Source organism: Eptatretus burgeri, chromosome 10, assembly GCF_056783735.1.
Source record: "Eptatretus burgeri isolate ZD-2024b chromosome 10, Ebu_testis_v1, whole genome shotgun sequence".
In the NCBI taxonomy this organism is placed as follows: domain Eukaryota; kingdom Metazoa; phylum Chordata; class Myxini; order Myxiniformes; family Myxinidae; genus Eptatretus; species Eptatretus burgeri.
The window spans coordinates 89,136,996-89,163,648 of record NC_140970.1 but is presented as its reverse complement, the minus strand read 5'-3'; the positions used below and the strand labels follow the sequence as shown (position 1 = coordinate 89,163,648).

Below are 26,653 nucleotides of genomic sequence, written 5' to 3'. Positions count from 1 at the left end.
CACTTGCTGGCGGCACTGCTCACACCCAGACGCTCGCTTGCTGAAGCACTGGAAGGGCGAATTGTCTCTTCGGCGCTGGTTAGACACCCGCTTCTTGGTCGCTTCTCTCACCCTTTGCTTTTTCCTCTCTGGACTTTTTCTCCTCAGATTTTTTTCTCCTCAGAGAACGTCCCTCTTTCGCTCCTTTTTTTTAATATCTCAGAACGTCTCTCCTCACATTTTCTCTCGCTCGTTTTTATATCCCCGGGCCGTTTCCACGGGGTGCCGTCTGCCCCAAGCTCACCCCGCCCCACCAGGGCACGGTTACCACGACGACCCGTTCGCTCTCAATAAAGGCGGGCGTCGGAGCTCGCGAAAGAATGTTGCTGAGGAAAAACGAGGGCGGGCTTCAGAGCTCGTGAAAGAAATGTTGCTGAGGAAAAATGAGGGCGGGCTTCAGAGCTCGTGAAAGAAATGTGTGTGAACGTGTCTGTCGGAAAGAAAAAGCTTCCCATAAGAGAGGGGATCTATCCTTTACCCTTCTCAATGCATCACATTTAAGATCCAATTCGACATGGGGATGGGGCTAATCTGAACATGCATTTAAGGAAATAACTGTCCGAGGACCCGGATGTGTGGATGCATTCATCAGACCGGATTCTAAAATCCGTAACGATATATATATATATATATATATATATATATATATATATATATATATATATATATATATATATATATATATATATATATATATATATATATATATATATATATATATATTGTTGCGGAAATGGCCCTTAGTGTGTTATTATTAAATATAGGATTAGCCCAGATTCCCCCTTAAATGCATGTTTAGTCAGGTTGTTCGGTAATTGGACGTTACATGTGTGTCGGGAGGTGTAGCAGGCTGTCCAGTGTTCGTACAGTAGTGGTGGACCGGGAGGCGCCTTGCATATTTTTCCTTCCCCTCTCCGAACTAGCCCCGCCCAGCACTCGGAGAGTGTCTGTTGGTGAGACGAGTCGGCAGCCGATTGGTGGAGGGCAGCTGCAATCTCGAGCGATGGACCAATCACGGATCCCTGGGGGAGTGTCTAAGAGAGCGAGCGCCGGAAAGGCAAGGGTGGATCTGCCTGAGCGTGGAGTCGGGCGATCGGCAGTAAGAGTAACTGCATGAGGGTTTTTGCGATCGGCTTTCATGAAAAGGCCGCCCCGAAAGGCAAGAGGAACTGCATGAGGTCTGTCTGCCTTCTGCTGGATGAGAAACGACTGTGAGAGTCGCGATCTGCTGTATAAGAAACAACGAGTGGGAGTCGCGATCGGCTGTGTGAGGGACGGCTGTGTCTGTCTGTGATCTGCTTCATGAAAGAGGCAGTAGAAACGACGAGTGGGAGTCACGATAGGCTGTGTAAGGGACGGCTGTGTCTGTCTGTGATCTGCTTTGTGAAAGAGGCAGGTGAAACGACGAGTGGGAGTCGTGATCTGCAGTGTAAGGGACGGCTGTGTCTGTCTGTGATCTGCTTCATGAAAGAGGCAGGAGAATCGACGAGTGGGAGTCACGATAGGCTGTGTAAGGGACGGCTGTGTCTGTCTGTGATCTGCTTTGTGAAAGAGGCAGGAGAAACGACGAGTGGGAGTCACGATAGGCTGTGTAAGGGACGGCTGTGTCTGTCTGTGATCTGCTTCGTGAAACAGGCAGGAGGAACTGCATGAGGAGAGTCGGCGATCGACTTTTATGCGGAGGTCCTCGACAGGTTCATCCGGAGTCCAGTGACGGAGCCTCTGACTGTCCCTACTCACGGCACGGCTCTACATGTCTTGTAATCCCGTCGATCCGCCTGCGGAGCCCAACACTCCGATTTGGCCTGATCTGGTGAGCAGGCCAGGCCTGGATTTGTATGCTGGACCTTGTGAAAAGCCAGCTGGAGCACACCGTGGATCTTCCGCTCTTGTGCCGTCGACCTTACGGTGGCTGAACGCACTGAGGCTGCGTGCGGGGGCGGTGCGACAAAAGGACGACGCCGCCATTTTGCCACGCGGCGTGTTCGAGCTTGTTGCTCGAATCCGTTGACATCGGCTTGTCACGAGCCGCATTCGTGCCTTTGACACTTTCCCCTCGTCCATGAGGCATCACCAATTACTCTGTGTCTTGTCTGCATATTGTCTAAGGTTTCTCTCGCGAGGGTTCCCTTCAAAACCTGTAATCCGTAACTCCCTAGTTGAGAGCGGGTTAGAGATTAATTATAACATTGTCGTGAATGCTTTGCTTGTGTTGTGTTCCCCGATGTGTCCCCAATAAATCTGGCTGATTCGTATGAAAGTTTCCGCGATTGAGTTTATTCGTGCCGTGCTGAGGAACAATCCGCTCGATTTGCATTTAAAACCAAAATGGTTACGGACTGGCAGACTTCGCTCGGTCTCTGACAAAACCAGTCTGTAACCGGGGTCTATTTCCCCAACTGGCAAGGCACAGGTGTATGTTGCTCTTGTGATCCGAGGCACGTGACCCAAGGCCTGTGCTGAACCGGCCGGCGTTATAACCCCGGAGACGGCGGTGCTGTTAAGTGACGCCAAATCTTCAACATTTGGCTGTCAAGAGTAGGGTGCAAACCCGCCACCGTTGCCGATCCATAACACTGGTAGTCAGGAGTGGGATGTGAACCCATCCACCCCCATAATTTGCAGGACACCGATTTAACAACATCTGCTGTCGTTCGCACCCCGAACATTGGTTACGAGAGGCGCGAAGAAAAAAAAAAACGTCGCTCGCAAATTCCAAATTTGCTTTGATATTATTTTGAGCGGATTTGGTGTCAAACTTCGAAATTGTGAAGAAAGATGGAGTCGCAAAATGGCAGCGCGGCTCCACCTCAGCGCGAAACGAAGCAGGAGAGGGTTACTATGAATAGCGCGCAACGAACCGTACAGTACGAAGAAAGCGCTCCAGCCCACCGGTCCAAACCACGTGGTCACAGCATGCGTCATGGCAAACAAAGCAGGACGCCAACGCGTACATTGACGAGATTCATGCACGATTGGCGGATACCTTGGAGCAGAGGTGTGATGGGAATTGTATTGAGGAGTTACAAATTAAATTGGACGAGGCATTACGGCATGCAGACGAGGTTCGGGAAAATTATGTGCACGGGGAGTCACAACAATTGGCCGATGCACAGGAACGAATTTGGTGGCTGGAAAATGACTTAGCCAACACAGGCGAGGAACTACATGGAGAAATGATGAAAGTAGAGTGGTTTACCCATAGGTTGGAACATGAGAAGAGCGAACTGAACAAAAGAATAGAGGAGGAGCAAATTAGTAACTCTCAGGATAGGAAGAACTTGGAGGAAGAATGGAAAACAAAGCTGGAAAAGGAAAAACGGGACACGATTTGGAATTGAAACATCTGAAGGAAAAGGTAAGAACAGGCAATCAGATAAGAGAAAGCCTAGAACAGAAGATAAAAAGAGGAGAGAAATATCTGAAGAAAAGGAAGGAAGAATTGTTGGAAAAGTCAAGACAGTTCAAGGAACTACAGGGAGAAATGAGGAAAGTAGAGTGGAGTACCCATAAGTTGGAACAGGAGAAGAGCGAACTGAACGAAAGAATAGAGGAAGAGCAAATTAGTAACTCCCGGGATAGGAATAACTTGGAAGAAGAATGGAAAACAAAGCTGTAAAAGGAAAAACGGGAACACGATTTGGAATTGCAACAACTGAAGGAAAAGGTAAGAACAGGCAATCAGATAAGAGAAAGTCTGGAACAGGAGATAAAAAGAGGAGAGAAAAATCTGAAGAAAAGGGAGGAAGAATTGTTGGAAAAGTCAGAACAGTTTTGGAAATCGGAGTGCAGGGGAAATGAACTGGCACGTCAACTAGAAATCGGCGAGGAATACGGTAAGAGAATGGACGAAAGTAGGAGGGAAGCATGCGAAAGAGGTGCGGAGATGAGAAAGGAATTGTGGGAAAAAGATTCTGAGTTACAGAAACACCAAAACAAAGAGAGGGAATTACAAAACGAGCTGAGGATGTTAAGAGAGGAAAGAAAGAGAACGGAGAATGAAACGTTAAGGAACCACACTGTGCAGATCGAACAGTTAGAAGCCAAAGCAACATTAAAGAATGAGATGGAAGGAAGAGTAGTGAAAGAACAACGAATGAAGCAGGAAAGGGAAATCAATCAATTGAGGGAAACGACGAGATTGGAGAAGGAAGAACAAGAGAGACAGAGGGAGACGAAACAAAAAGAACATGAATTTGAAATTGACCAACTAAAGGAGAGAGCAAGGTTGGAGTATGCAGAGATGGTGAAAGAACAAGGAATGAAGCAGGAAAGGGAGATCAACCAATTGAGAGAAACGACGAGATTGGAGAATGAGGAACATGAGAGATGGTGGACTCGGAAACAAAAATAACATGAATTTGAAATTGACCAACTAAAGGAGAGAGCAAGGTTGGAGTACGTGGAGATGGTGAAAGAACAAGGAATGAAGCAGGAAAGGGAAACGACGAGATTGGAGAAGGAAGAACAAGAGAGACAGTGGGATAGGAAACAAAAAGAATATGAATTTGAAATTGAGCAACTAAAGGAGAAAGCAAGGTTAGAGTACGCGGAGATGGAAAAACTCTGGAAAGATAACGAACAACTAAAAAGGCTCAGAGAGAAAGAACGACTCAAATGGAAAGGAAAATGGAGCCAGGAAGTAGGACAGCACAATAATGTGGGATGTGCGACATCACCACAGGGAGGAATGTTAGTGGTGCGGGACTTGATTGACATCACTCGTCGGATGACACCACAATTAGAGCAAACCCTGGTGATTGAGACATTGAGGGAGCATACGGGGTTGTTGACGAATGAAACACATTTTGAGCAGGTCCAGCATGTGGAGCTGACAGCCCCAGAGGAGTGTGGTGGACCGATGATGAGCAACCTGCTGGAGGGAAGCGACCGGACCGAGGTGACTCTGGAACGAAGCAGGTACGAGGGCACATGCATACATGGTGTGGACGATGAGTTTAAGTTAGGAATTGGATTTTATGTTAATGAAGAGACTCTGTCCGATGGGGTGCACGTATGCGTGACCCCTGAATGTGTGTGTGGAGTGCCTGTGAATGAATGATGTGAGCCCACAGTCCAGACTACAGCACCGGTGTGTGCTGCCAAGGCCGAAACGTGTGTGGGTACTCACGTGGCGGTCGAGAATGTAACCCTGGAATGCGAGGCAGTGGATCAGTACGCAGGCAAGGTTGAATGTGGGGAATGTGAACACATAACCTTGGAATGTGTGGAGCCTGCTGTGTGTGGGAGTCCTGAGCGTAGAATGAGTGCTGACGTAGGAAATAGGTTAGAGGTGCAAGGGGAAATAGAAATGCCACCAGAACAGAACTTGAGCCAGGGGATAGAAACCATAATAGACAGCAGCTCCGCATGGGTTCTTGTAGAGTTGGAGGTGCTGCATCCAGGAGCAGGCTTTAGAAATTGGATTTTGGTTTCTCTCTCGGCCTCACAGTAACTATGGGGTAGAGCGCAGATGAGTAGCAAGCGGCACTGGCATGTGTCACTTGGTCTTCAAACCTCTCTGAGGACACGAAGGGTTTGGCTAGCTGAGTGGGGTTTATCGGTCTTCAGAGAGTTAGGGAGAAGAGCGGGAGGCCGCTCCCGCGATTGGGGTTTACCTGACTTCCGCGAACCCTGGAGAAGAGGAGGGGGTGGACCACAACCCCAATTGAGACGTGACCCCTTTGAGCCATGGTGGAAAGGCGGCGGGGTCATGTAATGGGTAATGAGGGATTCGTTCCCTCACTCCCCTTCCAATGAGCCAAAGAAGCAGGCCATATTGGGATGTAAAAATCTTGATTGAAAATTATATCGAGAGTGATTGCAAATTGAGACTGATAGAAGGGATAAGAGTGGCACGAGTGGATTTGGTTGATTATTGAAAAAAAAAGTGGTGGAGACATCACAGGCAGACTGTTAAACACACCTGAAACAAGTGGATGACAAAGGGTGGCTTGTTTGAGGAAGGATTGAAATGCCTGGTTAGAACCATGCAGAGGTTCATGAGGCTGGTGAAGAGATTTTGATGTTTTGTTTAAATTGTTGGAAATAAACGATTAGGGCAGTATGGAGTAGGCCAGCGGACGACGGACGTAGTGACAGATTGATTGGGGTTTGGTAAAAAAAAGTGTATCAGTTAAATTTGATGACCAAGTGGGATCCAAGGGACTGGTGTGGTTTTGTTTTCACACAAAAGTGAAAGGTGTTGGATGGTGTTGTGGACTGGGTGTGTGGCACTGTGGAATGAATGACTAAAGTGTTTGGGTGAATGGCGTGATTGTGCAAATGAGAAGAGTGAGTGTGAACAACGTACCCTGTCGGTAGGAGTCTCCTAACCAAGTTAGTGTAGGTTAGGGGGGCTTCGAGGATTTTACATGGATTCTGGCTGCTGTTCTATTGTGCAGGCGGACTGCGAGGGGTAGGTGCAGGCCAAGGTATGGTGGTACTGGCTGGGAGTGTGACATGGTATTGGAAGTTGGTGAGTCGGGAGAGAGGGCACCAGGGCTTTGGGGGTTCCTGGCAGGTGAAGGCTGTCAGAGGTGCCAGGAGAGCACGGTAGGGTTTAGTGCCAGGAGAGCACGGTAGGCTTAGTGCCAGGAGAGCACAGTAGGTTTTAGTGCCAGAGAGTACAGTATGGGGGCGAGAGAGCCACCCCTGAGTTAGGAGCGCCATAAGCACGCTCAGGTGAGCCCCGGGGTCGCTGGGTGTCCTCCACGCCCGATTGGAGGCAGGCAAAAAGGCTTGGTAGTAGTCACACTCCCCAGCCAGCAAGTTATGCCTCGCATCACCAAATGAAAAAAGACAAATAAGGGCCTTGCCCAGGTTTAATAGAATGGAACAGTGTGCCAGGTCAGGAAAAATGAGTCATTAGGATCATTCTAGCCATAGCAGGGTTTGTTGCATTGTTTAGAGCTAAAAGTAAATGGTTAGGTTCGATGAACTCTCCTCCGCATCATTCATGTGTTACACCTGGTATGAGTCGTGTTGATCAGAAAATTTGTTAGCAAGGGCCAGGCTAGGTCACCCTCTCCAAGTGCCAGAGAGGCCACCAGTATGTCATGAGCACACACCCACGAAGATAACGTTTGAGTCAGAAACACACCATCCTGTCTGTACAGGAAAAAAAAAGGAGAAAAAAAAAACTTATTGAGAGGACCATACCAAAACAAGTCCTGCCAAAGCAAGTCAGGCAAGGAAGGTTAAGGGTACACTCCATCTCACCTGGTTTGAGGTCATCACACCCACTTGCGTCCTCAAGAACGCCTCCAAACTGCATTTGCTTACCATCGATATCACTGTGCCACCATTGCTGTGTCACCTGCTGTCCAACGCAGGGCTTGTTGCCTGCTGCTGCTCGTGAATAGGCCATTGCGGCCAAGAAGTCATTTTGTGGGCTATATGGGCCGAAGCATTTTTGTGGGCCATTGAGGCCAAAGTGCTTTTGTGGGCCGTTACGGCCGAAGATTCATGCCATTTTGTGGGCTCAGTGGGCCGAAGAACTCTCTCTGAGATTAGGCCACTGGGCTGACTGAACTCACCTGGTGAGAGGCCAATAGGGCCACGAAGTGAGGAAACCCTCAGGGGTGAATGGACAATACTGCCGGGAGGGGGCATGAAGGAGCGAACACGTTAAAGAACTTTGAACCTTTGAATGTCCTGCTCCTATGCAAATATCGGTGTTAAAAGTAAAATTGAATGCCCTCCCGTTCAAATCCATAATTAAAATGTCAAGTAGTGTGCATAGAGTGTGAATTTGTTTGTTAGATTCGTGGTCTGACACACTAGGATAGGGACATGCCAATCTTACTATGACACTTTGGTTTTTGGAGTTAAGTGCTTCCAATATTGTGGGTTATAGTAAATGGGAGATTTGTGCTGTACGTTAGACAGGGTCATTCCCGTGGATTACCCAGATGGAGGCTTGGGAAAGCCTCGGGAGAAAGGTGGGGGTAGTGTTGCGGAAATGGCCCTTAGTGTGTTATTAAGTATAGGATTAGCCCAGATTCCCCCTTGAATGCATGTTTAGTCAGGTTGTTCGGTAATTGGACGTTACATGTGTGTCGGGGGGTGTAGCAGGCTGTCCAGTGTTCATACAGTAGTGGTGGACCGGGAGGCGCCTTGCTTATTTTTCCTTCCCCTCTCTGAACTAACCCCGCCCAGCGCTCGGAGAGTGTCCGTCGGCGAGACGAGTCAGCATCCGATTGGTGGAGGGCAGCTGCAATCTCGAGCGATGGACCAATCACGGATCCCCGGGGGAGTGTCTAAGAGAGCGAGCGCCGGAAAGGCAAGGTTGGATCTGCCTGAGCGTGGAGTCGGGCGATCGGCAGTAAGAGGAATTGCATGAGGGTTTTTGCGATCGGCTTTCGTGAAAAGGCCGCCCCGAAAGGCAAGAGGAACTGCATGAGGTCTGTCTGCCTTCTGCTGAATGAGAAACGACTGTGAGAGTCGCGATCTGCTGTATAAGAAACGAGTGGGAGTCGCGATCGGCTGTGTGAGAGACGGCTGTCTGTCTGCGATCGGCTTCGTGAAAGAGGCAGGAGAAACGAGGCGTGTGAGTCGGGATCGGCTGTGTAAGGGACGGCTGTGTCTGTCTGCGATCTGCTTCGTGAAAGAGGCAGGAGGAACTGCATGAGGGGAGTCGGCGATCGACTTTTATGAGGAGGTCCTCGACAGGTTCATCCGGAGTCCAGTGACGGAGCCTCTGACTGTCCCTACTTACGGCATGGCTCGACACGTCTTGTAATCCCGTCGATCCGCCTGCGGAGCCCAACACCCCGATTTGGCCTGGTCTGGTGGGCAGGCCAGGCCTAGATTTGTATGCTGGACCTTGTGAAAAGCCAGCTGGAGCACACCGTAGATCTTCCGCTCTTGTGCCATCGACCTTACGGGGGCTGAACGCGCTGAGGCTGCGTGCGTGCGCGGTGCGACAAAAGGACACCACCATCTTGCAACGCGGCGTGTTCGAGCTGGGTGCTCGAATCCGTTGACATCGGCTTGTCACGAGCCGCATTCGTGCCTTTGACACTTTCCCCTCGTCCATGAGGCATCACCAAGTACTCTGTGTCTTGTGTGCATGTTGTCTCAGGTTTGTCTCGCTAGAGTTCCCTTCGAAACCCGTAATCCGTAGCTCTCTAGTTAAGACCGGGTTATAGATTAATTATAACATTGTCGTGAATGCTTTGCTTGTGTTGTGTTCCCCAATGTGTCCCCAATAAATCTGGCTGATTCATATGAAAGTTTCCGCGATTCAGTTTATTCGTGCCGTGCTGGGGAATAATTCGCTCGATTTGTATTTAAAACCAAAATGGTTACGGACTCGCAGACTTCGCTCGGTCTCTGACAAAACCAGTCTGTAACCGGGGTCTATTTCCCCAACTGGCAAGGCACAGGTGTACGTTGGTATCGTGATCCGAGGCACGTGACCCGAGGCCTGTGCCGAACCGGCCGGCGTTACAACCCCGGAGATGGCGGTGCTGTTAAGTGACGCCGAATCTTCAACATTTGGCTGTCAAGAGTCGGGTGCGAATCCCGCCACTGCCGGATCCATAACAATATATTGGGATTCGCTAGATATCTGTTATTGTCGTGTTTTCTGTGTGTGTGTGTGTGTGTGTGTGTGTGTGTGTGTGTGTGTGTGTGTGTGTGTGTGTGTGTGTGTGTGTGTGTGTGTGTGTGTGTGTGTGTGTGTGTGTGTGTGTGTGTGTGTGTGTGTGTCTGCAACGCGAGGCTCCACAGCACAAACCAGTAAACCAATTTAGATGAAACTTGGCGCACAGGTGCCATATGGGCTGGGAGTGTGTGCGTTTGAGTTTCGTTGCTAAGCAACCACCTGTTGCTATGCAGCGGCCGAAAAACCGCGTTTTAAGAACCCAAACGGTAACTGACGTAGCGCGGCTTCTATGATAGGTAGAGCGACCGGACCAACTCCTGCCTATTCCTTGCATCCCCATCTAGTTATCGCGACAACATAACGTTCCTCTATCTCTCATAGTTTCCGAATGGCAGCCCTCCGAATGCAGAAAGGTGGTGAACCAGGGAATATGTTAAGTGACCTTGACCTCGGAAACCATCGACGGCGGAACGTTCAAATTCGGTGTATGGATAGAGTTTAATAACTACTACAAAATTGAACCGCAGCATTTTTCCAGATTCGATCACCAAGGGTGTCCGGGCTGAAATACGCACAATTCGAAAAACTACTTTCTCGACCTACGTTCACTATTTTCAATACTTGTCCTACAGTTTTGAATGTGGAGAAACGAGACTTCGGAATGAAACACTTCGAGATATTTAGAAAATTTTACTTGAGCCGATTTTTGATTTAGGTTTTATTTTTCAAATGGTAGTCCTGTGAGGAGTGCCAGTTGGCAAAATACGCAATAGGAAAAATCTTGCCAGGCAGAGGAACAATTGCATGTGAACCAATACGTTTTGGCAATGAATCTTCGTCGGTGGATCGGTCAGAATGAAAAGCATCGTATCCAGCGCTTAGATCCTCGTGGATCCCTCGTCGCCTTCCAGCTTGTGTGTGTATATATATATATATATATATATATATATATATATATATATATATATATATATATATATATATATATATATATATATATATATATATATATATATATATATATATATATATATATATATATATATATATATATGTGTGTATATTATTCTCCATATTCTCATAATAAAGATTTGTGGAAAATTTGATGGCAAAAGCTCAAATGGTAAAAACATTATCACGGGGACACACACACACACACACGCACACTCACACGCACATGCACACACACACACACACACACACACACACACACACACACACACGCACACTCACACGCACATGCACACACACACACACACACACACACACGCAAAACCCCATCTGCTGTGTGTGGAACGCAAATGAAGAGGAGGACGTCGTATCGGGAAAATTCATCACGCTTATATACTATAAAGATCTCACTCATCTAAGTTAACCTGTCCTTATTGACAACAATTCTCTCAAAAAGTAGTCGGACACACACAGGAGGAGGAAAAGCGTTCATAGATACAAGGGGGATAAAATAAATAATGCATTGCTTTGGGCCTGGTCGAGCAGAGGAGCCCTTGCCTAGAATCGTTGGGACAAACAGGCATTAGTTTCCCCACACAAGATGTGCTGTGAGGTGGGTCTCTGGCCGATCAGTGCGAACTCGGTGTTTGCATCCCCAGACTCATGGGACCGGTTCCTTCTCCTTTTGAGGTGGGTCGAAAGAACATTGGTGATGCTCCAGTCGGAAATTCTGGGAGGGGCCTTTATGGAGAGGTTGGGGAAAGCAGTATAAGCTCCCTACTCTCCAGATTCTCAGCTTGAACTTTAACAGGGACCTCACCCGAGAGTTTCCCCGCTCTCGGCTGATGTCTGTCCACCATCACTCGGTTCAAAACCGTCCCTCGTGTGACATCAGGTGCGCCCATTGATTTCCTGGCTCGAGCACACAGTCGATTGATTATATTCAAAAGAGAAACATATTGTATTCAGCTCAAGAACGTTTAGTTGTGAGGCCGTTGAGAACAGAGGTAATAAATAGATGAGAAACAAGCACATTTAACAGTGAAAAATACGAAGGGATGGAGGATGTGGCCCTTCTAATACTGTCTTGGCTGACATAAATTGGGCTTTACAATACATCCACTCTAAGCAATGTAAATTACAATTGTGTGTGTGCGTGCACGCGCATTAGTTACGTGTTTATTTATATTTGATTTTTTGAGGATTGAAACATTCTGTTAGAATCAAACTCTCACTCCTCCAGTTTAAACAGTTGGAAGGATTGCTGTTTGTTGCATTAAAAGCATACTTGTAAAATTTGTACATTTGACTGATTTTTCTCCAAATGTCATTTCTAGGAAGCTATGAAAAGCATCACAAGTCATGTTGATGAATCGGTGGGAAAAGAAATCTTGTCTTTGTGGGAGGTAAGATATTTATTTAAAAGAAAGATTTTAATTTCATTTTAATTTCATTGGGGCTGCAAGAGGACTATTTCCATATGCGATTCGTGAGGCATCAGGATAGTAGTTGGTAGCTATCCTGATGCTTCAACTATTTCCAAATGTGCAGTGAGGTGTTTTGAATTATAATCAGCTGGTATGTTTTCGCTTCATGCACGTGACCCGGGTTATTAATTTTTTTAATTTTCCGGAGAGATTGAGGCAGCTGCCAGTTGCCTATGCACCGCCCAGATAAAGGTATGTGTCAGAAGATGTGTTGCATACTTGGAACAAGATCGCCTGTCAGGCAGGTACTCTGCTAGTATTTGTAATTTGTCTTTGAACAAAGGGATATTCCCAGATAAAAAAAAATAGCAAGAGTTACACCATTGTTTAAAAGTGGGAGGGGACTAACAAATTATGGGCCAATTTCGTTACTTTCTGAATTTTCAAAATTGTTAGAACGAATTATGTCGACAAGATTGTTTAAATTTCTACACAAACATAAACTTATTTGTAAGAATCAACATGGATTCTGAAAAGGCCACTCTCCATGTATGGGTCTGATTGACCTCGCCAACAAAATTATCGATGCTTTTAAAAACGATTGTTGTGCTATTGGTGTTTTCATCGATTTATCGAAAGCTTTTGATGCCATTAATTTTAAATTGATGCTGTCAAAACTGTATTCTAATGAGATTCGGTGGGCGGGGGGGGGGGGGGGTTGGTTTACAAGTTATTTAGATAGTCACATCCAGTGCATCAAGTATGTTATTTTTCTGAATTTAAGATTACCTGTGGAGTTCCTCAAGGTTCTCTTCTGGGTCCATTCTTATTTACACACTCACACTGTAAGTTTGTTTTATTTTGTTTCATATGCTGACAACACAAATGTTTTGAATAGTGATAATAAGTTGGACTCATTAAATACTGTTGTCAATGAAAATCTTTTAGAAATGTGTGAATGGTTTCATGCAAATAGACTGTCTGTTGATGCAAAAAAGTGTAATTTTATAATGTTGAGTAAAAAAAGAGAAACTGTTCAGATTTAGACCAAGCTAAGATCCTGGTGAATAATGAAATAATTCCATGAGTTGAATGAACTAAATTTCTTGGTGTTTATATTGATAGCTATCATGGAAATTCCATATTCGTGAACTTGAAAAGAAGGTTTCCAAAGGTATTTGGTATCATTTCAAGACTGAAGTGTTTTCTCCCCCATAATATTGTGGTTCTGTAAAACCGCATGCCTCAAAGGCAATGGCACACAACATACAGCAATCCCACGGCAGTTATTTAAATAGTATGTGTATTTGTAAGTCCTTTCCGTATGTCTAGTGGGTAAAGGGGAAAGATGCGTTGTGTGGGACTCTTTCAGTTAGACTTCTCTCTTCTCTTTAATCTTCAACCTTTGCAGTTCTTCCACTTCTTTGCTACACCCCTTTCTCTCACACGAAACACGCAAGCACGCACGCAAATCAGTAAAGACTAATAGTAACCAAGCAAGTGCGCTGCGAGCGCCTCATTTGCATTTGCATGCCAATTATAAACTGCCATTTCACTTCAGACCTTTATTCTGCTCACCAAATTATATCACCCTCACCACAACCACCTCATACGACCACTAAAAATCCCCGCACCAACCAACGCTTACATTTCCATTACAAATGCGACCATTATTCACATTCTCGTTACAAGAAACTTCAACCTCTTCCCCACAATACCACGTCACAATCCTACCTTATTAGAAACACCACAATATGTTGTTGCTACTCTACAACCAGCTCAACTGCCGCATACTCATCCTACACTCACCACAGTTTCGAGGGATGCTGAGGAGACAAAGGTCGGGTTATTTTGGGGCATAACCCGAAGCACGAACATGTGCTGCAGCTTGTTTCGGACCTACGGGTAACGCAGGGATTTCCCTACAATCCTACCTTTGAATGAAGGCCGGCCCACGTTCGGGTCCAGAGAGCGCCTCTAAAAACCACGGCCCCATGTAAAGGTCGGAACTGTTACGCGTGGCACTGTTAGCAAGCGACTGAGTCGTTTTTTGCCTTTAGGGCTTGGTGGGCATGGCTACGACCGCTATGGATCAATAGGGAAGCTCAATTTCATTAAGAGATTCTTTTGATCAAATGTTTGGCTCCTCCCCTCATCTGGAGCTCATAAAAGGAATGAACGCAGCTCTTTTCAGAGCAGAGAATGTCGCCAGGCAGCAGCAGTATTGACGGGGACAGAGTTGGAGAGTATTGCCGAGAGATCGCCAGGGTCAGAGCCGAACAGAAGACGCCAGAACATCGAGTCAGCCTGACCAGGCTTGGGGTCACGCATTGCTGCTGCGAGCCGGGACTGCTTCCATTTCAACATTGCTCATTTTGGCTGCATTCCGCAGCGACATTTACACATGTAGACTCTTACACGATTTATGATAGGATCTTTTCTCTCACGCATCTTTCTTCTACCATCTATCTCATCTACTGTGGATGCAAAAGAGCAATCAACGCGGGCAAGCCCGACTAACTGTTCTTTTCAGAGCAAAACTCAAGAGTTAACCGAACTGACTTACACCTCACATTCTTCCTCTTGCACTACGCCGCACCCCACATCACATTACACTTGTATCTCTCAAATACGCACACGAGACACCCTAAGTATTTCTCCCTTTCTTAAGCGTTCTGGGTTGCGTAGGTCTGCTAGCCGCACCAGGTATTGAGAGGTCATTAATCCTCAACTGTTTCTATCTCTCTGGGCTATCTATAATTTTCCTCTGGTTTTTGTGTGTGTGTACGCATGATGGTGCCTGTTGTAGCATAAGTTAAGACTGTATAAGAATTTTCAGGATAACTCTGCACTGTCTTCTTTGGTAAATATTGTTTGTCTTTTGCTGTACCCCACAAATTCTTTTCTTTCCTTCCTGTACATTTGCAATAATTCCCATCCTGTGCCACATAACTTTCCTCGCTCCGAGTTTAAATAAATGTGTTTGTTAGAAATGTTCCCAGCCCGTTTTTGTCTTTTCCTCCATTGGTCTAGCCTGGCTCGCACCCTAGCTTAGCCGGGATGTTATTCCTCAAAAATCTGTTAAATAGCCGGTACGTACTTGGCAGCTCTGCTTGGCTGCACCTGATCTGGTAGGTAACCTAAATAACGCAAGTACGTACCGAGGGCATGATTCCCCCATGAGGTCGTCACGTGTCCTTCGATAAACAGTTGTTAGAGGACCCTAAGTCGCGTGGTCAAGTTATTGGCATTTGCGGGCGATTAGCGACCCGCCACGACACAGTTATTCATCTGCGACAGCCTACAATTCCCGGTGAGTCCGCAGAGGAACCCGAGACAGCCCCTCCTTCATGGTTCCCTGGCGACGCCGGGTCCGCAACAATATATTCCGACTGTTTTACTGTTCCCTTGTATTTCCTTATTTGTAATATTGTCCTCTTGCATTGTGTAAATGCATTTCAGTCGAATGTCAATAAATTATTTATTTTACAGAAAAAAATGTATTCAAATATGTGGGATGGCACCTGGATCTCAAACCAATCAATTATTTTATCACTAAAAATTACTGAAACTGTTCGATGTTACACTTTATCAACGAGGTGTTTTTATGTATCAATGTGTGAATAGACGGCTCCCTTATCATTTATGTAACCCATTCATTTTTAATTATGATATTCACTGGTATACTACCAAATCAATGTCTTGTATTCATCTCCATAAGCATAGAACTGTCTTTTCAGCATAATATTCGTTATTTTATCCCTAAATTTTGCAATGGTCTGACGGGCAGCTTAAAATGTGCTTCCTCGTTGAAATTTTTTCCACATACTGTATGTTTAAGAAATGTTTGATTTTGTGTTCCGATTCATAACCGTGGAACTGCTTGGATCGATTTAAGTCCAATTTTCTTTTTCCTATGTTGCCTTGAATTACAAATCACAATTGGATTCCCATTACCTTGTACCTCGGTTTATCGTTTATTGTATTTTATTGTATTGTTATGTTTTTTTTTTGTTACGGCGTGCCCAACACAAGCAAATTGCTTCATGGGATTGTCATCGCCTTCTGTTAATGTTTTGTATTTCCTTTGAATGCAATTTTTATCTCAAGGTATTGAGCGACCGCTATAGCCACATCATTTTTAAGCCCTTTTTCGTGATTTCACTTGGAAGAAGGGTTCACACCTGAAACACCACTTTGCTTTCTTTCCCACAGCTGTCAGCATACGCCTCAACATTCAATTAATTTGTTGTCCTTATTTTGATTCAAGATTGTTCTTCCCGCTTGGGAAACTCAATATTGGGCTGGCTTTTGAATTCATTATCTATTTTGCATACCATTAAAATGAAACCATGTGCATTACGGTACAGGATTACCAAATCGTTATTTTACACCACCCCTCACTATTCCATCTCCAGGCGCTGCACGACGTCATTGCTGGGCACCAATGGCAACCACAATGACGTGTGCCGAAAGGGTGTACTCAGTTTTCACTCTGTTTGTTTGTTTTCTTGTTTGTTTGTCTGGGTGACATCTCAGCCATCCTTTGAGCTGGGAAGCTGAAATTTGGGCACAATAGTGATAAAGTGCTTTGGCAAAAACAATATTTTTTTCATCTTTAACCTCCACCATCGAAGATGGACGGAGGTTACTGTTTTCACCCCTGTCTGTTTGTTTGTTTGTTTGTTTATTTGTTTGTGAACAGTGTTACGGAAAAACTCCTGGACGGATTTCGACGAAACTTGGTGGGGGGATTAGGTATGGTCCAAGGATCATGCCATTAGATCATGCCAAAAGTTAAAAGTAAAAGGGAAAGTTGCAAACTATAACTCTGTGAGCACTGTTGACGTCATATTGAATGAATAGGATATCAGGTTCACTTGAGTGACCTAGCAGTATTGGCGGCGGAGGTTTTGCACTCTACCGTATGCTCCCCCTCTAGTTTGATGAATGAATTCCTTGATTAATTACTTGATTATAATCATTGATTTATTAATTACTATTTTCCCCTCATTTGGGCAATATCTCGGGTACCTTTTTGAGCTAGGAAGCTGATATTTGGACATGACAGTGAACAAGTGATTTGGCTATGCAGGGTATTATTGATTTATTGATTAATCAATTAATTATTATTCATTTTTCGATTAATTAATTTTCAAAGTTACAGCTTCAGATGAAACCGTGGTAGTTTAGGTATGCTATTAGCCAATTGATTGAGAAATTATTTTATGATTATTAGGCAGCATCACCGGGCGCTGAAGGCGCCCCGGCAATGTCGTGCGCTGGAGGATATGTTATTTAATTATTTATTTGGCATGAGGGCAGTGTATTTTGAATGTACCGCTACCCGTTCTTTATTTGATCAGATTTACTTGATAAAATGAATTAATTTAGGGTGAATTAACAGCTCCTTTTCAGAAGGATAATCAGGTGTTGTCAGACATTTTTATTTTCCTTCCTCAGTGTCGGTAGCAAACGTAACGTAACAAGATCGATTAACACTTCACATTGTTGCTGGATTTTTAAAAATGTTTTTTTTTTGTAGGAGTACGAGGACCAAATGTCGAGCGAAGCAAAGTTTGTAAAAGACCTGGACAGGTTTGAGATGGTCCTCCAGGCATTTGAGTATGAACAGGAGAGGCAGACTAGAGATCTGCAGGAATTTTTTGATTCAACCTTTGGTACGTTTTTCCCACAAAGGTACAAGGATTACTTGAGCAGTTTTATTATTGCAATCTTATGGTATATGGACTGGGAACATAATGGCCAATTTGATGCATCAGCATCAGCAGCAGCAGGATTCCGAAAGTAAATTACTTTGTGTCCTTTGATCGACCATGACCCAAAATGGCCAACACACTTCCCATGCTTGACGCCAAGAAAGCTTTTCAACACAAAATCTTCCGAAAACCTGGCTAATGGGAAATCACAAAGCTCACCTTTAGCCATATACAGGATTGGCGGGATGGCCTAGACTTCGAGTGATGCAGCAATGTGTGCATTTCAAATGCCGTCCCTCGGATGGATGTTAAACGGGTGTCCCATCTACCAGCATTCATTGGTGAATGTTACAAATCTCACAATTTCTTTTGCAAAGAGGAGGCGAGCCATCGTGAGCACAATGAACAAATTACAAATTCCTGCTAACATTTTTCTTCCTTTTTTGCAATTGACGACAGTGCAGCTGGTAAACCCCCTCAAGGAATTCCGTTAAATTGCTGGTGCTACTGAGACACCATTACATCACTTGATGTGCAAATTCTGGACCTACCAAATCTAACTAATGCCCATTACCGGCACCTTTTAAGAAGGCTCGCAAACATTGGCCGATTAAACACAAGCTTCTCCATTGGCTGAAAGGTTACATGCTGCCAAGTTTATCATCATCATATTGCACTGGCAAGAACAATCAGCGTTGAGCTGCCATTGTCACACAGAATGAACTTGTGTGCTTCAGGATTGCACAATGATGGTGTCAAGTTGGCCATCCTGCTCCCATTCTCCACTCAGCCTTGTGATCGAATTTGAATGTTTGTGCTGAAGCTTATTTCACCGCAATTTCATTGGTGCTGTCTGTGGGAAGTGATTCTTCACCATTGAGTGATAGGGCAAAAAACGATATGTAGCACAATATCTCAGAAAGTTATGGATGGCCTTGGACGAAACTTGATAGACAGGTCCGGTGTGTGACAAGGACAAATCGATTTGATGCTGGTGAAGATCTGGATACGAGAATTTTGATTTTCAAAGTGATTTTTCACCATTGAGAGATTGGGTCAAAAAACGACATTTAAAAAAGTCAAGGACAGGTTATGACAAAACGAGGTGGATGAGTTGCCGAGGTGACAAGAACAAACTGATTAGATTGTAGTAAAGGTCTGGATGCAGATCCATCCTCAGTGGGAGACAAAATGTAAACTGTTATGGATGATTTCGGACGAAACTTGGGGGACAGGTTGGGTGTGTGACAAGGATGAATTGATTCTATTTTGGTGAAGATCTGAATCTGGATCCGGGTGGAGGTATATGCTCTACCAAGTGCCCTTCTAGTTGCCTCCACCACTGAAGGTAAAGGAGGTTATGTTTTCACCCCTTTCTGTTTGTCTGTGTACAGGATATCTCAAAAAGTTGTGGACGGATCCGGATGATATTCTGTGGACAGGTTGGGTGTGTGACAAGGATGAACTGAGTAGATTTTGGTGAAGATCCAGATCTGACTACGAGAATTTTAAAGTGATTCTTCACCATTGAGAGATAGGGCCAAAAACGATATATAGCATGATATCTCAAAAAGTTGGGACGGATTCGGATGAAACTTAGTAGACACGTTGGGTGGGTGACAAGGAAGAATTGATTCAATTTTGGTGAAGATTCAGGTCTGGATCTGATAATTTTTTGAGTGATTCTTCACCATTGAGAGATTGGGCTAAACTAATATTGTTGCGGGGCCGGGTATCGGCTGCGAGCACGACCGCTAGATGGAGCAGTGGAGTCGGCTCAACCGATCGCCCGGAATTTAGATCGTACCTTTTCGGAAAACTCAGAAAAAGTACGGGTCTCTTTTCGGACGGTGAAGCGTCAATATTTCTGCCACGTGGTACAGGGCTATTCGCCAATTTTCAAAATACCTAGATTTCCACGTGGCGATTTACCGAGTCTCCACACCCTTGACAGCACCCGTACGAAACGAGCCGCTTAGCGTACTCGAACCGCGTGCGACCCGAGCGTTTTATCGCCGAGATCCGTTGGTCCAAATGTCCCATTACAGCGGCAACAGCCTGGCTAATTTCCCAACACGCAGCACGATAAGCCAATGGAGGAAAGGACACGAACGAGCGGATACATTTCTCAAATGGGGATGTTTATTTACAATAATAATTTGGGAACGAGGGAAGCACGCAAGAGCAGAGTTAAACCGATTAAAATAAATGCACGTATATACAGCACGGCACATACAATTTCCGACTTAACTGACTAGCGCCACAAACACACAGACGCACACACCCAAAGAATCGGACCAAAATGGTCTTTATTTGGACCTCCAGCCCGGAGGACAGTCGAGCTGGAGGTGAGAGTCTGTTTGACCTTTTCGCCTCATGCGGTCTTCAAGGACCAGGTCCTCGGGGCAGAACTGGACCCCCAGCACGATCCAGACGCCTTCACAACCAGGCTCCAGGCGAACGAAGTCGGCAGGGCGAAAGCTGTCAGGAGAAGACCCTCCGTTGCCCCGACCACTCCGTGCGCAGACGCTTTTGCACTCCACCACCTTGCGCGCAGATGTTCACTTCTTGCCGTCCAGACCAGACCTCCTTTTGTGCTCAGACGCGAGACCTCCTTTTGTCGCCACTCGCCTCCTCATTGGACGATCCGTTCTCGGACGACTCGTTGCGGCCTCCCGATTGGCCGGGGCCGAACTCTCTATCTGGCTAAGGCGGAGCCAGCCTGAGGTGCTGAGCTTCCTGGTTGGACAAGGAGCACGCCCCTGCCCTTCTGGGCGGAGTCTCAATCTAAGGTGATGGAAATCTCCGCCCCCGTACATGATCGGACACACGTAGACAATGGCGTCGAGCAGAGCGAGGTGAAGATGACTCTGGCGTTGATGGTGGTGTAAAAATAAACGAAAAGAAAACCTGATTTTTTTAAATAACTCCACAGCGCAGGAACATTTAATTACCCATTAAACTAGGGAAAGGGGAGCAATCTATCCACATTCACTTATCGAAATAACTGAGCTACAGGACCTGAATGTTGTGTGCTCATGGCTTCCAGATTCGCAACAATATATAGCACGATATCTCAAAAAGTTGTGGATGGTTTCGGACGAAACTTGGTGGGAAGGATAGGTGTGTGACAAGGAAGAATTGATTCAATTTCGGTGAATATCCAAATCTGGATCCGGATCTGGCTATGAGAATTATTTAATTTTTTAAGTGATTCTTCACTATTGAGAGATGAGGCTAAAAATGATATATAGCATGATATTTCAAAAATGTATTGGGCCTGATATGTTCTCTTGGATCAGGCATTACGTAGTCGAGGTATGCACTCTACCGAGTGCCCTTCTAGTTTACTATGTATTCGACACAACACTGCGTGAAAGATAAATACATTTTGAACCACATCATGCATTTAATTTCCAGTTCCATTCGAATTTGTCTTAATGTTTCACGACAAAGGTTATGACCTTTAAATCCTGTTACTTTGTGAACCATGTGATGAGTAGTGCTGTGATTGCCATTTTGCAGTGTTTGCTGCTGTCCCTTTTCTATTTTGCTGCAGGTAAATTCCACCACCCAGAGGTTCAGGCATGGGTCTCTTCACTTTCTTTGTTGAGGAGTTCTGACCTGCATGTTCCTACATCCGTTGAAAATGATTGTGTTGACACTGAGCCACATTTAGAGAAGAGCCATTCTTTACCCTGAATGTTTCATTATAACCATTCATATCCATATGATGCCGGTGTTGTTCATCCGTCATCCTTTTCAGCTTGACAGTTACACTTGGATAATGAAGTATCCATGTTTTTTTTGTATCATGTCACATCTATGTCGTCAGACGTGGCGGTAACAATCCGGGATTAACCAGTGACACCATCTTTCATGAAATGAATATGCCAACAACAATAGTCGACATTTTTCACTCCAGCGTTGTTTATATTGTAGTTTAACGTAAAGAATATAGTCTCTCTGAGATGCTGGAGTTTTCCATCGTAGACCATGTGCTGGAGAGTCGTAAACTATGTAGAGAACTTGCATCATCCCTCAACTAGCAGTTGTGCAACTTATGTATCATTTGGTTATCCAGAAATCATCATTGCTGTCTTTCTCATCACAATAACACCGAGCCAATTTTATTTTGCAACTGTTATCGTGTCTGTTTTGTCACTGGACTACATAGACGGTTTGTTGCAGCCACGTTCTTTTGGCTGCACGATCAAAATTCCCTCCTTTGGATGTTAAAGATGTGATAGGTTTTGTCCCCAAGTTATATCAAACACATTGCAGGAATAGAGTTAAGGAAAGGTGGATACAAGTGGCAAAAGTGAAGTTTAGGAAACTTGGGTTTTGAGGATAGGAATCAAAGGAAGGTGGGACGGAAGAGAGGACTCTCTTGGTTAATCTGCCATGGGAACGACTGGTTAGTGACGAATGGTATATACAACATTTCCCTTGTAAAATTACTATTTTTACTTGTTAATGTAGTCTGTGAATTTGAGATGGGGCAAAGCATAGGACCACTGCCTCCATGGAGTGAGAGTTGGGCTCCCCAGCCATGCTGAGCAGTGCAAAGTTGTGTTTGGGTTTGTTGTGGGACTGGGGATGCCCTTTCAATTCCTACAGTGAAATGTCCTCTAAAATGCCTATTGATGCATAATGAGCATATTAAAGGATGTCGCCACTGTGGCGCCATACGAGTCAGGGACCAGAGCCTATATGAGGTTTCAAGGTGGGGTTTGAGAGTGTGGACTGTGGAAGAAGAGAGAGGATTGGGAGTGCACAGACTTATTGTCCATCTAGTCTGCCGCATGGAGGAAGTCCAGATACGGGTAAAACTGTAAGGACATCGAAGAGGCATTTGGTATGGCTCAAAGGAATGTCAGTCTTGTAAGGGGAGTGTGTAAAAATCTGAACCAAACATTAGAGGGAGAAACCCCTGGCTGTACCTGAGAGGTAATCAAAGGGAAAAGGAAACACAACCTATAGAGAAATGATAAAAAGGACCTCAGGGGCATCTGTAAACCCCGTCCCAAACGAATGTAAACCCACATGACAGAGACCAGGATAAGACTGATTGCCAGAACCGCCAACGAGACAACCCAATGGGAGACCACGAGGCCTGACATTCTGGGGCTCAGCTGGACCAAGTGGCAAATGCACGTGCTAGTGGTGGTGGAGAGGACGGTACTGAGCTCATCATGATGGCCGTGGAAAATTGACGTGAATCGGCACCTGCAAGGATTACCCAAAGGTGCCACTGCATGGAAATAATCTAAACTTGAGATCATCGTTTATTTGGAACGGACAACCCCAAAATACATCAAAAATTAATAATTTTCCTTGTATCCTTTCGATCTATACACCTCCTGGAACCACGTGTCTCTCTCCACCCTCTTCCTGATACTTTTCATCGACCTGCAACAGCTTCACTCTGCGTTTACAGTTCCAAATTCATCATACACCTCCACAATTTTACTTCAACCTTCCTTTTTCCAAATGTTACACAATCCTTATTTAAAATAAATAAATGAATTCACTTTTGACGATACACCTCCCATAGCCACGTGCTTCTCCTGTAACCACATGATCTGTTTCCACCCCCTGTGTTTACCGATCCAAATTCACCATTCACCTCATTTTTTCGACATTTCCATTACCTAATCTAATGAAATCTCTCAAATAATAATAATAATAATAAAAACGATCTCTTGTAATGCTTCATCTTCCTCTTTCGCACTTGTGGTTCTCTTTACTGTATCATAATTCACTACTCTTCTATTTCAACCAACTACTCTCAATTCGACGTTTCCATCATACCTTGCCTAAAAAAATCCAACTGTTACAGCATTTCTTCTCTCCATTCTCTGAATTCGCCTTTATTGCATACATTAAGAAATGTCTTTAATCGCATTTCTGACCAAAATTTTTAAACCCCGGTTTGCTATGAATGTTTGCTTTCCATCAACCATTCTTTTTTTCCAACTTCAGTGCCAACTCACCCCTCTCTCTCAAAGCAACCATCACACTCTTCTCCCTCCAAGCCTCCCTCTCACTTTTCTCAAAAACTTCCCCCTCACCTTTCTCCCTCAACTCTCCCACTCACCCTTCTCCCACCATTCACCCCCCTCACTCACCCTTCTCAAAGTCCCCCCTGCCTCTCATCCACAAAGCTTCCTCCTTCCCCTGCCCTTTCACCTCCATCTCATCACTCCACCTCCTCGAATCCTCAACTGCCTTCTGCCCCCTCTCTTGCCCAAATTATTTCAAAGAAGCTTGCTCTCCCTCATGCACAGATTTATCCCCTCTCGTCTTCAGTTGTCCTATCCTTCCTTCCGCCCACGGTTCACTGAAGCTTGTGGTGAGGTAGTTGCCCTGAAACAACTTGCCTTGCCTCATGTAAAGCAAACCCAACTGAGGGTAATCTCAGTTCCTTCCATAAAGCTCGGAACAAGTGTGTATCTACCCTCAGGAGAGCAAGAAAACAACATCTTTCTAATCTCGAGTCTGAACTCTCAAACCTCTCTCCCTCCTCCAAATCCTGGTGGTGTCTAATTAAATCTGTTTCTGGTGTATGTTCCCCCTCCATTCCCTCCCTTACCTGAAATGGCCGCACTGCTGATACCGCACGTGAAAAGGCTAAGTGCCTAAACTCGTTGTTTGCATCGAAACCCATCACTTTCAGTACCCACCTTACCCAGTCGCACCCAACTGTCCCTGGACTCTGTGTCCTTTTCTCCTGACAAGGTGGAGAGCTTGCTGTCAAACTTCGACTCAGATTCTGCAACCGGTCCACACGGCATCAACCCATGTGTCCTAAAAACCTGCTCTACTCTTGCTCACCCTCTCTCTGTTCTATTCACCCTCTCATTTGCTCAAGGTCATCGACCATCTGCTTGGAAATCAGCAAACATTACCACCCTGCATAAAAAAGGTGCAAAAACAGATCCCTGCAACAACAAACCAATCGTCCTCCTCTCAATCATCAGCAATGTGATGGAATCCATCAGCGCTTCAGACATTAAATCCTTCCTCTTCTCCAATGGCTTGATTTCCGATCATCAATTTCGTTTCAGACCAGGTCACTCTACCCTGGATATGCTGCTTCTGCTCTCAGAACAATAGATTGAGGTCCTCAATGCCGGAGATGAAATCAGAACCGTATCCCTTGACATATTGCGTGCTTTTGACACGATCTGGCACCCTGCCCTGCTCACCAAACTCTCTTCCTATGGTATCCAAGGCCATCTCCACTCATGGCTCGCAGACTTCCTCTCCTGTCGCAGTCAATGTGTGGCCCTAAATGGAGTTCTTTCACATCCCCTCTTCCTGTCCAGGCTGGAGTTCCTCAAGGCAGCGTTCTGGGCCCTGTTTTTTTTCTAGTTTTCATCAATGATATCTCCGACTCTCTGGAAAATCCTCTTTATCTCTTTGCCGATGACTCCACCCTCTGCCGTACCATCTGTCATCCCTCAGACCGGCATGCAGCAGCTTCTTCACACACTGCAGATCTGGGTAAAATCACAAACTGGTCCAACACAGTGAGGAATAGAGTCTTTCAATCCGGACAAATCTCATACTCTCACGCTGTCTCTCTGAAAGGACCATTTGGACCCCCCCCCCCCCAAACCACTACCTCAACAATCCTTCAGAAGAAGTCCTTTCTTTCAAGCTTCTGGGTCTCTCAAGCTGCCATGATCGTTCCTGGGAAAGCCACATTTCCAACCTGGCCTCCAAAGTCAGTCTCCGACTTGAATCCTCCGTCGTGCAAAGTCCTTCCTCGGCCCACCTGAGCTCCTGACCACTTACAAAGCTTTCGTTCGCAGCCTGATGGAGTACTGCTCTCCCCTCTGGCCTGGTGCTCCTGCCTCCCACCTTTCTCGGCTTCACGCTGTGGAAACCAAGGCATTTCGGATCATTGGCATCTCCCGCGATGAATCCGTTTTGGAACTCTCACTCTCTCACCACAGGCACGTTGATGGTCTTTCTGTCTTCTACCATCTCCTCTCCGGTCTCGTCCCCCCCACCCCCCTCCCCGCTGTGTCTGCGATTTGTCCCCACCATATTTCTGCAGGGTGCTCAAGGTCCACCAACAACCCCCTTCTGGTAAAACTATTAAAATCACAAATCACTGCTCACCTTCACTCTTTCATTCCTCTTTTTCCCTACCTTTGGAATAAACTCCCCCACTCTGTTCAATCCCATTCTTCCCTCCAGGCCTTCAAAACAGCTGTTCACCACCACCTATCATCCCCCATCCAAATCCTCGATCTTTTCTACCCCCGTTAATCCACCCCAAACCCACCTCCTTCAAATTCCCTGCTTTCTTTCCTGAAAGTCCCTGTAATCTCCATCTCATATACCCTGTGTCCCCACCCCATCCCTCTTCATTCCACAGATCTTATAATGTCTCTGTTACCCACTGTATTGTCCTTCCCACTCCTGCCCCTCTTGTCTCATGCCCCCCCCCCCTGCTGTGCGTTATGTGTTCGCTCTCATACGAGCCTTGACAAGGTAAAAAAGAAAACTTCCATACCCATCTATGGGCACGTGCATATGGGCAATCAAACCCCAACAGAGGTCATGGTACGAGGAAAGCTGTGGAGTGCAAACACTCGAGTCGAGAACTCAAACTTTGACGGAACTATGACGCACGTTAAAATTTATTTTATTTGAGGGAAATTTGCTTCAAACAACCATCCGTATTGCATTGGAAGTGCTTTGACTGATTGAGGCAAACCATTTAAATAAGGTGAATGATGTCAAAAATTATTTCAGTGAGTGCGAGTGATGTATCCTCTGTCAAATATTAATATCCATTCAAGGAAAATGTTAAAAGAACTTGATGGCCTATGGATCTCCCAAGTCCCCCAAAGGTCTGTGGAACTATTCTTGTGAAATGCAAGTCAAAG

The 26,653-nt window shown here is 45.5% G+C and overlaps 1 protein-coding gene and 1 pseudogene across 1 annotated transcript in view; both read left to right on the top strand.

Annotated features, from left to right (window-relative positions):
• Positions 1-21,888, top strand: part of HDDC2 (HD domain containing 2) — a 28,105-nt gene extending 6,217 nt beyond the window's left edge. The window contains exons 3-5 of the mRNA XM_085899279.1: positions 11,938-12,006; positions 17,573-17,708; positions 21,307-21,888. Of these exons, the coding sequence (XP_085755405.1) occupies positions 11,938-12,006; positions 17,573-17,708; positions 21,307-21,449 (348 nt within the window). The 3' untranslated portion in view covers positions 21,450-21,888. The remainder of the gene's footprint in view (positions 1-11,937; positions 12,007-17,572; positions 17,709-21,306) is intronic.
• On the top strand, positions 794-10,555 carry LOC147019067 (uncharacterized; annotated as a pseudogene).
• Positions 21,889-26,653: the final 4,765 nt, after the last annotated feature.